Source organism: Delphinapterus leucas, chromosome 10 (genome assembly GCF_059928025.1).
Source record: "Delphinapterus leucas isolate spDelLeu-1000000601 "Yukka" chromosome 10, BTC_Dleu_Yukka2, whole genome shotgun sequence".
Classification (NCBI taxonomy): Eukaryota; Metazoa; Chordata; class Mammalia; order Artiodactyla; family Monodontidae; genus Delphinapterus; species Delphinapterus leucas.
In genome coordinates, this window is record NC_143138.1 from 63,964,652 (window position 1) to 63,981,598 (window position 16,947).

At 46.8% G+C, this 16,947-nt stretch overlaps 2 protein-coding genes across 5 annotated transcripts in view; one reads left to right on the forward strand and one right to left on the reverse strand.

The window, feature by feature from the left end:
• Positions 1 to 16,947, reverse strand: part of LRRC2 (leucine rich repeat containing 2) — an 80,243-nt gene that overhangs the window by 37,016 nt on the left and 26,280 nt on the right. For 3 of the 4 annotated variants that reach the window (XM_089918059.1, XM_089918061.1, XM_089918062.1), the window contains exon 3: positions 581 to 16,420. The gene's annotated coding sequence lies outside the window, so the exon portion shown is untranslated. The remainder of the gene's footprint in view (positions 1 to 580; positions 16,421 to 16,947) is intronic. The other variant, XM_089918060.1, reaches the window with a different exon arrangement.
• CRIPTO (cripto, EGF-CFC family member) lies at positions 6,930 to 9,689 on the forward strand. Its single transcript, XM_022573360.2, has 5 exons — positions 6,930 to 7,371; positions 7,454 to 7,588; positions 8,047 to 8,161; positions 8,246 to 8,355; positions 9,554 to 9,689. Exons 1-5 carry the CDS (start codon positions 7,320 to 7,322, stop codon positions 9,664 to 9,666), a joined length of 525 nt encoding a protein of 174 aa, XP_022429068.2. The 5' UTR covers positions 6,930 to 7,319; the 3' UTR covers positions 9,667 to 9,689.

Consider the following 16,947-nt stretch of genomic DNA (forward strand, 5'->3'; position numbering starts at 1 on the left):
GTCTCTCCCAATATGCTCAGCACATATAGCTGGTCAGTAAATATTTGTTGAATTAGATTGGAAGGAAAAAAATTTTGGTGAGAATTCTAAACTATAGTCATGTCTAAAAGTCTAAATCAGAATCCCCTACCCTACCACGGTTTCCAGTAAGTACATCGGGACTATCTCATCTTGTATACGGTGAACTCTCTTGAATAAGGTGCCCAGAATTTGGCACTGCTTGGAGTACTTAGGATTGACTTTTTTTCCCCTTTACTGTTGCGGGGAGGGAGTATTCTTTGTTGTATTTCCTGGCTCAGGCTAGGAGGCGCAATTTGTTTTCCTTTGGAGCTTCTCAAAGACCTAGTCCACGCCCGCCTCACCTTCCCTTTTAGAAAGTGAGGCTGAAATGTAATGCTGAGTCAGCCACAAATGTGGCAGATGGTATAAGATTTAGCCAAAAGGAAACCAGCACAGGCAAACACTGCACTAGAGGCTGGGGAAGCGAGATTTCCAGAAGACCAGGTTTCTGGATCTCCTAGTCTGAGGGATAAGGCATAGGGGGAGGGGCTGGTGAAAGACAAGAAAACCAGCAATTTACCACAGTGTTGACAAAATGAGGGAAACTCCAGTTCAAGTTCCCTCTAAGAACCACCTGCCAGTCCCTAGAAAAAGAAATACAAGCATCCAATAAACATAACAGTGCAAATGAAAACAACAACAGGATACTATCTTCACATATAGAATTGGCAAAAATTAAGATGCTTGCTGCAGCCAGCTGGTAAGGACCTGCAGGATCTGTGTGGAAGGGAGGAGAAGGGAGGGACAGGACACCGGTGCTGCCTTCTTGGAAAATAATTTGGAAACGTCCCCCCTTTAACCAAGCAGTTCCAGTGCCAGAAGTTTATCGGCTAGATATATTCCCAAGCAATCACCAGGATATACATATAAGGGAGTTCACTGCAGAACACAGAAACACACCAAGTGATTCCTGATAAGACAGTTTATGATACGTCTACATAGAAATTCATATGATACAGTCCCCACCCCCTGCACACACATACACAAATGAAGTCCCCTCTTAAGCCCTTCTCTGTCCCTCTTACCCAATTTCTGTAACAGTATAGCTCTAAAATGGCTCGTTTGAGCAGTCTTCCCTACTGAGTTTGAAGATTTTTGAGAGCAAGAATCTATTCTTCTAAACCCCACACAGAGGTCTGTAGCAAATACAGAATGGGTTTCCAGTGGCTGTTTGTTAAATGGTGAAAACAGAAAGCCATATACCTGATGAACGGGCGAGGGCTCCACTTCTGACAGTGTTACTTGAGTTTTATCAGAAGCTGTTGGGCGCTGAGCTTGGTGGGATAAGAGGCCTCGCATTCCTCAGCTGGAGAAATTCCCCGGCCTGGCTTGCCGCTCTTCCCCATCTTCTGGCCTGAGGGGAAAATGACAGAAGTAAGACACAACGTGCCCCTAGGAATCCTATGATAAAAGTAGGGTTTGACCTTAAAACCTCCTCATTGTGCTGCAGAAATGGCTGCTCTGTTTATTAACTATTCAGTTGGGGTTTAATTCTAAATGGTCTCGACCACTGAAATGTTCGAATTGGCTTTTTAAAACTATCCTACCTCCAAATGTGTTTTCTTCCTTGAATTTGAGACAGACACTGGAAGTTTCTCTTTTGATTACGATGTTTTTTTTGTTTCGACTATTCTTGGTTGGTTGGATGGTTTTAAGGCAAATTCTTACTTGTATATTTTAAACACACACAATTCTGTCTCTCTTGCCCCAGTGTTTAACACAGGACAGCTCAGAGTTGTCGAAGCCAAGTTCGTGTGCCCAATGCATGTTTCGGTCTGTTTGGCCCCTTTGTGCATTGGCACACAAACTTGGGTTTGACAACAAGAGGGCGATACTGAACCGTCCTGAGACCAAGACCATTTGTTTGTCAGTGCCCTCCATAAGGGAGGAGGTGGCCCCCATTCCAGGGTCTCCCATCCCCAGGCCCTCCATGGGTCTCTAACACAGTACTCACTGGCCAGATACTGGGTGGCATCTGTCAGTCAGCAGTGACCGAGCAGCAGAGGTGTCCAGTGGCCGTCCTAGGGTCACCAATCAACTCCCCACCCAGACACAGCCACACAACTACAATCACTGATTATCGTCCTTTATCCCCCCCACTACGCAGTGGGGTCACCTCTCACCACTGTGTCCCCAGAGCCTAGCCCCTGACCGGTAACGTAGTAGACTCATTAAATACTTGTTGAATGAACAGTCTGCGGGCCGCCAGCCCGATAGCGAATGTCTGGCCACTCAGGCACCTCTGCCCTCCCCTCCCCCTCATTTCTTCCTAACTCAAAACGTTGCCCAGATTCTGTCTAGTGCATACACTTGACTTCCTTTGCCCTCTGTACCCGTGGGGAATGCAGATCTTTTCAGTGAGTTCCAGTCTTTGGGTACACAGAGATTCTGTGTGGGCTGCAGGCTGAACACACCAGCCATGCAGACTCGGGGCCTTGGTTCCCTCCTGAAAGTGGGGAGGTGATTTCCAGGGATCCTAATTCAAGTCCTAAAAGTTCCACAAGAGCCCCTTTAAATAAGGAAGTGTCAATGCAGGGGTGGTGTCCTGCTGCCAGTTCTGCCACAGACCTGCCCAGCCTCTGTGGAAAAAGACATTTAAGTCCACAGATGGGATTCTTTGGTTCATCCATAAAGTGAGACTAATATTGCCAATGCTGTTATCTACTTAGCACACCGGATTGTTGAGGACTGTGAAGCACAAAGTGTACTAAGAATGTACTGTACTTTCTTTACGCCTCCGTGCAACTCCTGGGGTTGGGTGATTAGCTTTTTCCTCTGCACTGGCCTTCCCCATATCCAGCTTCTAGAGCTTCAGGCCGAGTTCCCCATTCTCTCTGAATCTCAGCGTGACACTTGAAGCTTTTTAACAAGTTGAAAGGCCACACAGGGAGTTGAAGCACAGCAGGAATTAGTGAGCTGCTGTGGAGTAAAAATGCTACCAGCCATAAGTAAATGGGCTGCATCGCATCCCATCATTGCTTTGATGGGGACCTACCTCCCACTAAAAGTAATTTAAAGTTTAATTCTCCCAAGATGCAGGTGTAGAAGCAAATAACAGCTCTTCTTTAGCACCTGTGGACCTGTTGCCTTCACAGAGGTAGACACAGATGCTGAAACGGCTTCAGATGCTGCTGCCAATTCATTTTGCCACGGTGTAAATCCAATGGACAGAGATGGGTGACAAGAGAACTGAAACAGGAGGGACGGGGGCAGGGCACAACCTTTCAAGAATAACACAGTGGTTGAGAAAAACTGGAGACGACAAACACTGGTTAGATAAAGACGCAGATGTAGAGAATGGACTTGAGGTCACGGGGAGGGGGAAGGGTAAGCTGGGACGAAGTGAGAGAGTAGCATGGACTCTCTATATACACTACCAAATATAAAATAAATAGCTAGTGGGAAGCAGCTGCAGAGCACAGAGAGATCAGCTCAGTGCTTGGTGACCACCTAGAGGGGTGGGAGGGAGATGCAAGAGGGAGGGGATATGGGGATATATGTATATGTATAGCCGATTCACTTTGTTATACAGCAGAAACTAACACAACATTGTAGAGCAATTATAATCCAATAAAGATGTTAAAAAAAAAACAAAAAAAAAAACTGGTTAGAGCTGACCAGGCCCAAGATGGCGGAAGATTTGACTGCCGGTAGACCTTGAGCTCATTATGCACTCATTGTAATATATTAGCATATGCTAAATAACACACCCACAGGCGCCATGACAGTTCCAAGGCTGACCATAAAAGGCCAAAATGTGGGCGGTGGCCCAACTCCTGGAAATCCCTGCCTCTTCCCCAAGAGTCTCTTTGCTCAAGGGTCCAGTACTGAAAGACAAGTGTTGGGTAAAAGGAAAGCTAGCCTTATTGAGGAAGCCAGCAACCCTGGGGAGATGGTAGACTCATGTCACAAAGACCCAAACCCCCAGGTTTTGCTTGGGAAACGAGGGAAAAGGGTTACGTGCAGGGGAGGGGTCAGTCTTCTATTTTCAGAGATGATTGTCTCCATCACGCGGTTCCAAGTAGCCGTCAGGTCTCGATTGTGGTTGGAACGTTATCTGACCCATAAATCTTTGGTCACTTAGTCCTGGAGAATAAGGAACAAGGGTGAAGTCTATAGAAAAACGAATCCTCAATCTCGATACGCATCAAGCAGCAAGCAGTTTCTCCATCAGCAGCAAGCTAAGCTAAGCTAATGGTAGAAGTCAGGCACAGTAATAATTAAGAAATATATTGGGGGGAATTCCCTGTCAGTCCAGTGGTTAGGACTACATGGTTCCACTGTCGGGGTCATGGGTTTGATCCCTGGTCGGGGAACTAAGATCCCACCAGCCTTGTGGTGTGGCAAAAAAAGGAGAAATAAATAGATTTGGAACAATGCTGAGTTGCTGACAGTCCCTAGTTACAGTCTCATTTCCTCAGTTACAATCCCCACTGCCGGATTTTCCTTCCATGTCTAGGGAAAAGGGGTGAAGACGTCTTCTGTAACTTCAAGCTGAGCATGGGCAACGAAGGATTCTTAGAGTGGAAGGATCTGACATGCTGTAAGAAATATTCTTTGGTTCCCTTACGTGCCTGTTGAGATTCCAAAAGAGGCATCTCATTACTAACGTTTTAAGTAACTGTTTTGCAAAGAGCTGGCGTGCCAATTATGATCCCTTGACTAGAAGATAAAATCCCAACTTAAGGATTCCTTCAAGCATTGACCTAATCCCAGAGGGAATCCAAGAAAATAGGTTCATAAACCAATCCCATCCACCTTGAAATAGGGGAGTATGGTGGGCTAAGATCTGTTGGAGCCAGGTTGTGTCACCGTCATCTTGATTGTTTTAAGCACAGTTAATCTTCAACTCCAGGGTCAGTTTTTTCCCATTCTCTTGAGGCCAGTTCTTGGAATTGTGCTAGCCATAGATTCAGTGCTGCTCAAGACAGAGCAGCTCATGTCATGGCTACAGTCTGGTCATCATGCAGTTAGCTTTTTCCCTCTGGTGGCAGTTATAGTATCTGCAACACAGCTCAGGAATGTGCATCAGACACTGTGTCCTTCAGGGAGGAACTGAAGATTCTGTGACTCTATTGTCCTAATCATTAACTGCTTGAGCCTGCTCCTTTGTGACTCAACAGGAGACAAGGGACTTGGAGGGGCTTTTTGAACCTGGGAGGGCCCCTCAGGGTCCTGCTTGGTTTCTAGAGGCCATGGGCTAAGTGACATGCCTCTCCAGCAGCAGCGTCTGGGGCTTCAGGGAACCACCAAATAAATGCTTACAGGGTAACAGGGGACACAGCTGAATCTGGGGTTAATTCCCGTGTTGTTGGGGGCAGGGCGGAGAAGGGATGGAAGAGGCCACACTGTGGGCGCTGGGAGGCTGTTAAAATGCAGTGAAACCCAGTGGCAAGGCTGAAATGGCCTCCCAGGCCGGACTGCCATGTTTCCAGAACATTTTCCTAGAGCAGGCCTGGCACCCCGATGCGCAGGCCACCAAGAAGGCGCAGGCCCTGGACGCGCACTCGCACCTCGCTGCCCGCCTCCCCTCGCCCCACACCCCACCCCTGGCGCCGGCTCCGCTTCCTTCCAGTCTCGCTTGCAAATTCAGGTGCGCCTGGTATTTACACCCACTCACTCCTGCGAGGGCAGGAACCCCCTCCTGACCCTGAACTTCTGTTTGGACTACCTGCTTCCTCGCCTTTCCCTCCCGCCCGCTGAGACACACCCTTCTCGACCACCTGAGTCTGCCTGGGGCGGAGCACGGGCTCAACACACCTTTCTTGGAAAACCAAAGATGAAAGCAAATTTCGGGAAATAAAACTTTTCAATAAAATATCAAACGCCTTGGGAGACCCATACATGGTGTTCAGGTTTTCCCGATTACAGCAATACTTTCCATCACTCCTCCAACTTGGAATCACCACCCCGTTAAGAGTAATTGGTTTGCTTTTTTTTTTTCTTCTTTCTTTCAAAGAGTAAATCTGATCTTTTTAACTCGAAACTAATGATAGAGACATTAGGGCTAATTAACAACAGTTTTACAAGAATGGCCTTTTCCATTCTCTCTTTGTTTGGCTTCACCGCCTCTCACCTCCACCCCCAAGTGTTTCAGCATTGTAATGCGCACGGGTCTCCGCCTCCCCGCCCACCGGAGGGCAGTCCCCGCCACCCAGGGGCTTGTGGCTGAGGAAGGAGAATCTCCCTGAAGGTTTTATTCAAAGCATTTATTAGGACCGACCTGTCTGAGGAACCCCCCAGTTTCTTCCGGCATCCTGGCTCCTGCTTCTGAGACCTTCTGGGGAGACCATATTTCTCATCTGGGATATTTTTCTCCTTAAATGCCCATTTTCGCTTCAAGAAATTAACGTTTTCCTTTGGGTGTTTTGGCAATGACTGTGAATTAAAGCCAGCCTAATATCTTTTTCTTTCTAAATTGTTAGGAGCCATGGACCAAAGAAAGACGGAGCGCTTTTCTTACAGGTATGAACCAATCTTGAGTGTGAGCTTTTGATTACTAGTTTCCCAGCTTAGGAAACATGTCCTACACCTCTCTGTTGTTTGATTTCCTCTCGTTCAAACCTTAAAGAGCTGCCAACAGTGCTGCTGTTTTTCCAAAAGACCTGGAACTTAAAGTTGCATCCACCTTTGCTATTGGCTTTTAACATCTTCAAACAGGTCACTGGCTCTGCCTCTGAAATGACTAGTGTTTTCCTACTCTCTTGTTAGAAAAGGTCAATATTACAACGAAATTAAGAATCTGCTTCTGAGAAGGTTAAAGGTATAGGCAGGTTTTCAATATTTGGGAACCGTTAAGAATAATGGGAATTTTTTTTAAACCTTGAACATCTTTTAAATGACTGGTTTAAATGAAATAGTTTGTAAAATGGAATTCATAAATTACATAGAATGTCATCCAGGCATTTAAAATTCCTATATGAAAACTATATGCAGGAGAAAAAAACATGTGAAATAGAAGATAAAAGATTTATACCTACTTAAAATTATGTGCATATGAGGACACAGCCTAAGAAGTAATAACACGTATTGGAAAGAGTTGGAGATTAGGTGGACTTTATTTTCATCATCTTTCTTTGTGTTGTTATGTGAATTAGTCAGCCATTTTAAAAGAAAGGAAAAAGGAAAAAAAGGAAAGTGGTGCTCTACAATTTCTCCCTAGTGGCCTGTAGTCCTGTGATGAGAAGACCCAGGTGTTAATTCAAAGGGATTTTATCTGCTTTGTTTTGCTAATGGAGGTCTGATTTCCTCTTCCTAGTATGATTTTGATCCTGGCCTTTTCCAGAGCATTTGAACTGGGATTAGTCACTGGTAAGAGACTTTGCTTTTTTGATCACTAGCAATTTTCACGTGGCCTGAAATACAGACGCAAGGAGTTAATTTTGTCATTCAGGATTGGGCCACTGTGAACTTGCCCGTCCATCACAGGGAGACCTGGCCTTCAGAGACGACGGCCTTCAGTCCCAGGAGGAGCCTGCAATTCGTCATCGGCCTTCCCAGTTTGTACCATCCATGGGAATCCAGAACAGTAAGACGTACCTGCCTTAGATCTACAGTGCGGTATTGCTATCCTGGTCCTTCACATGTTTCCTGAGTATCTTTTAGACCCTCTTTCACCTAAGACAGTGGGCACCTGATTCTGGAGCTGGGCAGATGAATAGTTGGACTGGTTTTGATTCTGGGGGCCAGACAGGCATTGTGTACTTCACCTCCGCAGAATGCAGTTTCCCTCACCTGATCCCACTTCATGCTGGGGACTCCAGGTACCACCACTGGCTTATGCATGAAAAAAGATTTCTCTGATCAAAAGCACAGGTAGCCAAAGGAACACTAAAAAGGAGAGTCTTATTCTGTTAGGTTTACAATGTTTATAGACATCTGTCAACACTTGGAGAGATTAAGCCCTTACTGCCATATTAACCTTGGCTAACGGGAACTCAGTTTTTCAATCCTTCCGCCCTCTCAGCCACTTTTCTTACATTTCAGGTAAGGAGCTAAACAGAACCTGCTGTCTGAATGGGGGAACCTGCATGCTGGGGTCCTTTTGTGCCTGCCCCCCCTCTTTCTATGGACGGAACTGTGAGCATGACATGCGCAAAGAGTAAGCCACTGAAACGGGCTGGGGGTGGAGAGGAGAAGGAAGGAGAGGTGGGGATTTTAACTCCGCATGTCCGTTCATCCTCAGGAACTGTGGATCTGTGCCCCATGACACCTGGCTGCCCAGAAAGTGTTCCATGTGTAAATGCTGGCACGGCCAGTTCCGCTGCTTTCCTCAGCCGTTCCTACCCGGTTGTGGTAAGCAAAGGGTTGCCTCTTTTGCCCTCTCAGGTTAGTTAGTTGCCTGTGGACACTTAATTAACAGGGTCTCTCCTCTTACCTCATGGCTTGCTGAAGACTGGCAGCCAGAGCTCTCCCTGTAAAAGCATCAAGGACTCCAGATGGGATGGTTGCCCTGGTGTCCTTGATATTTACTTCCTCAATATGTGGCCAGTCGTGCTGCCTTTCAGGTGGAGAGTTATTTCAAGTCTATTTGACGTTCTACAGTATGTGAAATTCTATACAGGCAAATAAACAAGAAAAGACTTGGCCTCTTAAACACTAAGAGACACTCTCTGGCATTCCTTTCTTTGGGCAGGGAGACCCAGACAGGCTCCAGGGGGGCAGCTCAGTGCCCACTCCACAGCAGGGTCGGGGGCACCCAACTCCAATTATTGCCCTTAAATTCCACCAGAGGAACTGACCCCACTCTCCTTTCTTAGGAACTTCTTCAGGGATCCTAAAAGGCCCCTCTAGGGCACCCCCTGGTGATTGGTCTCATAACCCTTTCACCTCATTGATTTTTACTGATTTGAGGAAAGCAATGACAAGGGCAGGCACCTAGAAGAGAACAAGAGGAGAGGGTTTGCTCCCTACCCCAACCTGAGCCAGATTTTTAGGGCCACCTTAGTTCAGAGACCTCTCCTACTTCTGACTCTGCATGTGTCAGAAATTGAAAATGTTCCATAAATTGAAAATGAAAACAAATGCTTCCTTGAGTACAACATGGGACCCCAATCCAGGCAGGGATTGTCTTTTCCTTTTGCATTGGGTATCAGGCCCAGGATAGGTGACTGGAAGGTGTGGGTGGAATGGCTGGATAGGTGGGGACCAAATTTTCTCCCTGGAACTCGGGACGCAAAATGTGCTGTCTCCTTGGCATCAGAGCCTAACCAAGTTCTGCCACACGCCAGCAATTATAGGCATCACCGGCTGGGGTAGGTTACCAGGTGTGAGAGCATGTATCCAGGGAAGATCAAGTTAACAGTTTGTCGCAATATTTTCTCAGGGGAGTCTAATTGCACGTAATCGGTACTGTTGATCCCATAAGCACATTGTACTCATCAAGTCTTGGGCCCTAACTGCTTTTGGGTTCGTGTAGATGTGCCACGTGTTTGCCAACAGGATAAAGTGCCAGAGGGATTTCCTTTAATGACCAAGTGTCTCTACCTTCCAGATGGCCATGTGATGGATGAGCACCTCACAGCTTCCGGGACTCCAGAATTAGCGCTGTCTGCATGTGCTTTTATGCTACCTGGCATCTGCCTTGCTATACAAAGTTATTATTAACCCACATTTGTGTGCAGCATTTGCCATTCAGGTTTCATGACCTTTAAAGACTGTCTCTCCAATGTCCCAACTGAGAGATGATCATTTGTTAGTAGTCTTGAAATGGTGAATAGATTTCCCTATGATCCCTAACATTTCCTTAAAGTACCACCTACTTTCCTCTTCCCTGCCCTCTCCAAAAAACTACTTAAAAAAAAAAAAGCCATATATTGTTCCCAAGTCCTGTGTTTCTTGATACATGTAACTCTACCAAGGGCTTATTAATAGTTTCTTTTAAACAATTGAATTCTATCTTCAGATTATTAAAGGTTACTCCCAATGTGGAACTGAGCATAAAGCATTGAATAGAGTTGTGATCAGAATCAATTAAGATAGTATCTTAAGGGTTTCCCTGGTGGCGCAGTGGTTAAGAATCCACCTGCCAATGCAGGCGACACGGGTTCAAGCCCTGGTCCTGGAAGATCCCACGTGCCGCAGAGCAACTAAGCCTGTGCGCCACAACTACTGAGCCCAGGTGCCACAAGTACTGAAGCCCGCACGCCTAGTACCCAGGCTCCGCAACAAGAGAAGCCACCACAATGAGAGGCCCGCGCACCACAACAAAGACCCAATGCAGCCAAAAATAAACAAAATAAAATTAATTTTTTTAAAAGTATCTTGAAAATGAAAGGAAAGGAAGCATTTGTAAGGGGAGCAAAGGAGAAGGGAGGGGGCAGACATCAGAGGTGAGAGACAGGATGCTGGAGTAATGGAAATGTGTGTGCACCCCTGGGAGACTAGGTAGAAAAGTGGGAGCAAATGAGAAATTTGAGAAAATAAAATGCATTACTTGATCAGATGGTACAGAGAAGCAGATTAAAAAGCTAAGTTGGGCAAGTTTCTATCATCAGTAGGAAGCTGTATAAGACGAGGACACCTGTTTTCTCAAGGATTTGGAAAGAGAAAGTCCTTGAAAAAAAATTATATCTAAATTCCCTCAATGTATTAAGAGTGCTTAATACATTATGATTTCTCCACACTATGCAATTATTTTAACAGTGGTAAAAGAGAAAATGTTCACAATATATTTAGTTGTAAGCCAGGTGATAAAACTATACATTGTAAAGCCCATTTTGAAAATATGTATCTGGTCTGCCCAGTAAAAGTGGGAAGTACGTTGACCAATGTGTGAACTGTGGTTATTTCCAGGTGGTGGGATTTTTTCCTCTGCACTTCTCTGTTTTTCACGGTGAGGGCGTATATTTGTTTTCATATGGAATGAGATGACTACAACAGGCTTAAAACTGAGGAATCTGGAAGCGCCAAGAGCTCAGAGTGGTGCCCAGTTTTGTTTCTGGCTTTAGTGTGTGTGTTCTGCTGTGAGGGACACGATTTGCTCCTGTTATTTATGTACTGCTGGATCCACAATTCATGTTTTTCCAAATTAATGCCCTGCAGATGGAAAATTCCAAATGAGTGGAATTTTTTTTTCAATGTCCTATGACAGAAGGTGAAAATGGGATAGGCAGGGAAGCAGTGAGGGATACCCCAGAGAGCTCAGAGCGTGAGGGTGGGCCGCCCAGTGGGGAGGGCTGTTCTGTCCACTTACTGGCAGTGGGGCCCAGTTTCCCAGTTTGAACCGGGTTAGTCCCTACACCGCAGTGTTGTTAGAATGAAATGAACAAAATAAAACACTAGCACAAAAAGTTTCTCAACAAATGTCACATTTCTTCTCTTTCTACCTTCCTATTGACCACAAAGTAGTGTAAAACATTTTTTAGCCCAGAAATGGAAAAAAATTTTTAAACAAAAAAAACAAGAGTATTGAAAGAAGGCTTCTCATTTGCATGCAACTCCTGTAATCCCTAACCACACTGTGGGCAAGGCTGGACCGTGTTTTCCAAAGTTGGGCATTCACACTCTACCTTATAAGGGCCACATCACCTGTGCCTAATTGTTTTCTTTACATCAACTCATTTGTGTATTGCAGTAAAATATACATAACATAAAACTTATCGTTTCAACCAGTTTTAAGTATAAAGTTCAGTGGCATTACGTACATTCACATTGTTGGGCAACCATCACCACCATCCATTTCCACAACTTTTTCATCTTTTCGAACTGAAACTCATTAAACACTAACTCCCCATTCCTCCTCCCCACAACCCCTGGCAACCACTAGTCTACTTTCTGGGTCCATGAATTTATTCTAGACACTTCACATAAGTAGAGTCGTGTATATCCTTTTGCGACTGGTCTATTTCACTTAGCATACTGTTTTCAGGTTCATCCATGTTGTAGCATGTGTCAGAACTTCATTCCTTTTTTTTTTTTTTTTTTTTGCGGTATGCGGGCCTCTCACTGTTGTGGCCTCTCCCGTTGCGGAGCACAGGCTTCGGACGCGCAGGCTCAGTGGCCATGGCTCACGGGCCCAGCCGCTCCGCGGCATGTGGGATCCTCCCGGACCGGGGCACGAACCCGCGTCCCCTGCATCAGCAGGCGGACTCCCAACCACTGTGCCACCAGGGAAGCCCCTCTTACGTGGTTTTGATTTGCATTTCCCTAATGACTGGTGATGTTGAACATCTATCCACTTAAGTGCTTTTTACTCGTCCCAAACAATAGCATTTGTGAAGCCCTGGATAATTTATACCAGTCTTGAAATTTAAAAAAAAAAAATAATAACGTTCACCCGTATGCCATCTAAAATCATGAACCAGAGGTACATTTTGGGAAATGGTGTGCAAGGGGATGCAAAAGACTCTAGATTCCACTCTCAAAAGCCTTATAGGGGCTTCCCTGGTGGCGCAGTGGTTGGGAGTCCGCCTGCCGATGCAGGGGACACCGGTTCGTGCCCCGGTCCGGGAAGATCCCACATACCGCGGAGCGGCTGGGCCCGTGAGCCATGGCCGCTGAGCCTGCACGTCCGGAGCCTGTGCTCCGCAACGGGAGAGGCCACAACAGTGAGAGGCCCGCGTACCGCAAAAAAAAAAAAGAAAAAGACGAGGGAGAGATTATCTATTTTAATTCCAAATCACTCCAGTTTGTTTTTATTTGGAAAAAGAAAAAGAAGCCATGATAAATCATGTAATCAATGTCAATCAGAAAAACTGACATTATTATAGGATTTACCAGACTAGCCCATCAAAATAAAACCCATGTGTATGAAAAGAAAATCAAATCTTGTTTGGTATTGTGAAAAGTAAGATGTTCATTCTATAGTACCTGGATATTTGGATAAAGGGTGTTTCCCCCTCTAAAGTGTGTCCCGGTTGTACAAATGCATCAGTTATAAACAGAAATGTCAACAGTCCCACCAGACAAAAGATGGTTAGATCCTTTGCATAAGACCCTTGCCTTGAAGCTTCGGCTCTCTCTCCACTCACAGCTGCTGAGTCTTGGCTCCATCTCTGTCAGCACAGGCACAGCCTAGCCAAAGGTCAGTGTCACCCCCACGTCCAAGAATCCTCCGTCTCTGGGCAGGGGAAGGAGGAGGGAAGTCCACAAAGGGAGATAAGACTAACTGCTTTGTAACTCCATGAGCCCCTAAAAGCCCCAAGTGAGAAGCATCAGGCGATTGCAACTGGCGATGTGCCCTCCAGCCTGGGAAATGCATGCAAGCTTATTCTTTTCTCTGCAAGAGTCACTCAGAGGAGCTCTTTGGAGCTAGTTCTGAATTCAGCTGTGCCTCATCTCACTTCTTAGGAGAGGGAATAACAGCTGCCCGGTGTGCGCTGGTCTGTAGGGCAAGCAAGCACACCTAGTGTGCAGAGCTGGAAAGACTGCACCTTCTCCCCATATGGCCATGTTACCAGTCCCCAGCCTCCTTCCAACTTGAAACTGCTAGGTGGGCAGACCTGACTGATGTTCTCTGAGATGGATGTGGCCCTTCCCTTGGCGTCTGTCAATCACTGGGGCAGGTGCTCTCACTGGGAAGCAAGTTGTTCCAACAGCCCATTGAAAAATGGCCAAAAGGAGGTTCAGAGCCAAAGGTAGCTCAATAGATACATACATACACCCATTCAAGTGTGCTCCTGGAGATCATGTAGCGGCTCGGATAATTTTTTTGAAGGTCCAGTTTCCCCTTTGGGCCTGGAAGAAATCTAGTGAGCCCTTTCCTGGCACACAGGGAGAAAAGCCTCCTTGGGTGGGGCCTCTGCTGGGAAGAGGAGGAGTGGTGAGAAAGAAGGGCCTTTAAATAGGATGGAGAAGAGCAGGAAACCGCAGACACACCTTTTCAGGCTGCCAAGAGCTGGCCATCCAAACCTTGGTCTTTTTCCCAACACAGTGGGTTTGGACTCTGACAGCCTAGAAGCAAGTCTCAGCCCCGCCCATTGCTAGCAAGTCGCCTTAAAGGCCTGTGCCTCCACGTGCTGTGGGCAGAATGAGGGCCCGGGCAGTCTGTTCATCGTTGTCCCCGTGGTACTTGTGCCAGCATGTAAGTGGTGCTCAAGACATGTTTTGGAAGGGAGTGGGGGAGGTCCTACCACCATGCTTCCCATTAATCACCTCTTTTCCTATAAGTCTCTTCCAGATATGTCCCCTGGGCTGCCTTGCTGCAGCGTGTGCTGAACACTCCTTACCAAACCACAGGGCAGTGCTGAGCACGTGGCCTGGTTCTAAAGCAATGGCTTTAGAAAGTAGGCAGATTAAAGGGGGGAAAGTGGCGGGGGGGGGGGGTGGTGGGATGAAATGGGAGATTGGGATTGACATATATACACTAATATGTATAAAATGGATAACTAGTAAGAACCTGCTATATAAAAAATAAATTTAAAAAAATTCAAAAAGAAAGAAAATAGGCAGATTAGGTTCTCATTTTAATTGGATTATTAAGAGGGTTGTATCCCTTCCTACTTTCCTTCCTTTTGTTTATTCTTCTGCAGTTGTTTTGGCAAAACATTTGAGTTCAACCCCCACAGAGCAGTGCTGAGTAACTTGAGTTCACACCTCAGGGCAACTCATTCAGCTCCCAGCGCCCTTCTGCTCCACTCCTGAGCCGGACACATGGCATGGCAGGAGGTGGCCAGGCTCACCCAAGCCTTTCTGTGCCCCGCCTCCACCTCCGGAGGTATTGGGATTAAAATCCAATAGCTGATTTCCCTGAATATGTCAGGGGTAGCTCACTCTTTGTTGCTCTTGTCTGAAAACAATGTTTGCACCTGCCCAAGGTGGTGGCCCCAGCAGGTAGAGGGGTTCATCCTTCCCCAAGGTGAGGGCAAAGACCAGGCCCACCTCCTGGCTCCCAGGCTGGAGGCAGGAGGAACAGCAGCTGCCTGGGACTCCACTCTCTGTCCCAGCTGCCCTCTTCTGACCCACCAGGATAGCAGCCCTGTGTCCCGGTGTCTGAAAGCCCAGGCATTTCCTCCCTGAACTCAGCACCCCAACTGTGGGCTCCCCCATTTTGACGTGAATGGGGGTCCCCTCAATGAGGGCTCACCCTCACCATTTGGGGCCCCACTGAGAGGTTTTCTTTTCAGAGACCCCTGGCCTAAGGTCACCCCTCCCAACACCTTCCATCACAAGGTCTTTCTCATCCTAGTGTTGGTTCATTGTCATCATACTTACTTGTGTGTTGTCTGTGTCACTCCACAAGGACAGGGATTTGAGTTCCATGAGGCTGAGGTCTCTTGTGCTTTGTTCACTGCTGTATCTAGAAAAATGCTTAGCACATAGTAATGTAACCAAGCAGTACCCTATGGGGCCTTCCCAGTACAGACCCCTCCATGTCCTCCACCTGCCTCTTGTTTGCAGTAAAACTTTAGGCTCCCAGGCCCTCCCCGAGTTCCAAAGAATAAATTTAATCAGAGAAGTGAGAAAATGCAGAAACAAAGGAAAACAGTCAAGCAAGACAAAATAATAATAGTTTAGCCATTAAACAGTCAGGGAACTTTAGTTCCTTCTCAAGGGCTATATATAGTATTCTGAGCCATGTCCTTTGAGCTGTTTTGCAGACACTGAAAACCTCACCAGGAGGAAGCAGTTAACTCTATGCTGACCACCAGCACATAGACCCTAGACCCGTAGGAACCAGAAGGTTGATGATGTTGACTCCCAATTACCTCACCACCAACCAATCAGAAGAATGTCCATGAGCTGACCACACACCCCTCAACCCTCTCCCTCACCCTATCTTTAAAAGCCTTTCCCTGAAAGCCTTTGGAGAGTTTGGGTTTTTTAAGCACTAGCTGCCTGGACTCCTTGTTTGGCACCCCGCAATAAACGCTGCACTTTCCTTCATCACAGTCCAGTGTCAGTAGATTGGCTTTACCGTGCAAGGGCAAGTGGACCCAAGTTCGGTTCAGTAACAGTAGGTGACAAACAAATCTTTAAAAGAGTAAGTGAAGGAGCCCTGTCCTATATTGTTATCTTGGAAGGTTTTGTGTTTGGGGCTCTTACTTCTTTAATCAGGGTTTCAGCTGTTTATTCGGCTACCTTATAAAACAGTGTTAGGCCCCACTAGAGCCCTCAGCCAGCTGAAGGGGCAAGGCAGGTGGCCTAAGGTCATACTCAGAGTCACATGTTACCTTTCCTCCAGCTGCTGTCATGACAACGGTACAGCAGTGACTGAGCATCCACCAAGTCCCCTGGGACCCAGGAGAGGCCTGGACCAGACACAGGTGAGGAGTAAAGAAGTTGGCCAGATCCTGAGCCCGCCTGGCCTCCAGGGCTCGGTACTGCCCGCTGCTTCTGAGCTGAGTGGATCAAGGTAACTGCCAGAGCTGCTGCTGTCACCTGCAGAGGGAAGACAAGATGTGCCCAGCAGGGAAAGTGCCTGGGGTTGCCATCGGTCATCGGTAAACCAGCTGTCCTTGTCTTTATCTTCATTGCACATAAAACCAGTCTTTATTAGGCAAATGCCATGGATAAAATGTGTGGTATCACAAATATATAACCAGGCGTACAGCCAAGGAGGCATTCGGTCACCAAGGGGACAGGCAGTGGTGACTGATCAGGGTTTCGAGTCTGTACTGCCTTGTATGGAAACTTTCTTAACAAGGCAAACCACCTCTAGAAACTCTGAACAGTGATGGGTTCGCTGTGGAGAAAACCCAGCGGCTCCATGACTGTGGGCAGACATTAATTCTCTAGATCTCACTTTCCTTGTGTCTATACTGGAGATGATACCAATATCCACGATCGAAGGATTATTGTGAGGATGACGTGAGAGCAAGAGCAGGCAGGGGCCCCACTAGACTGAGTCCTGCACCCAGTAAGGACACAATGCCTCATTCAGAGTCAGGACTCAGGACAGTGCAGGGCAGGGACTTCATGCCCAGCAATGACCAGGATCCACCTCCA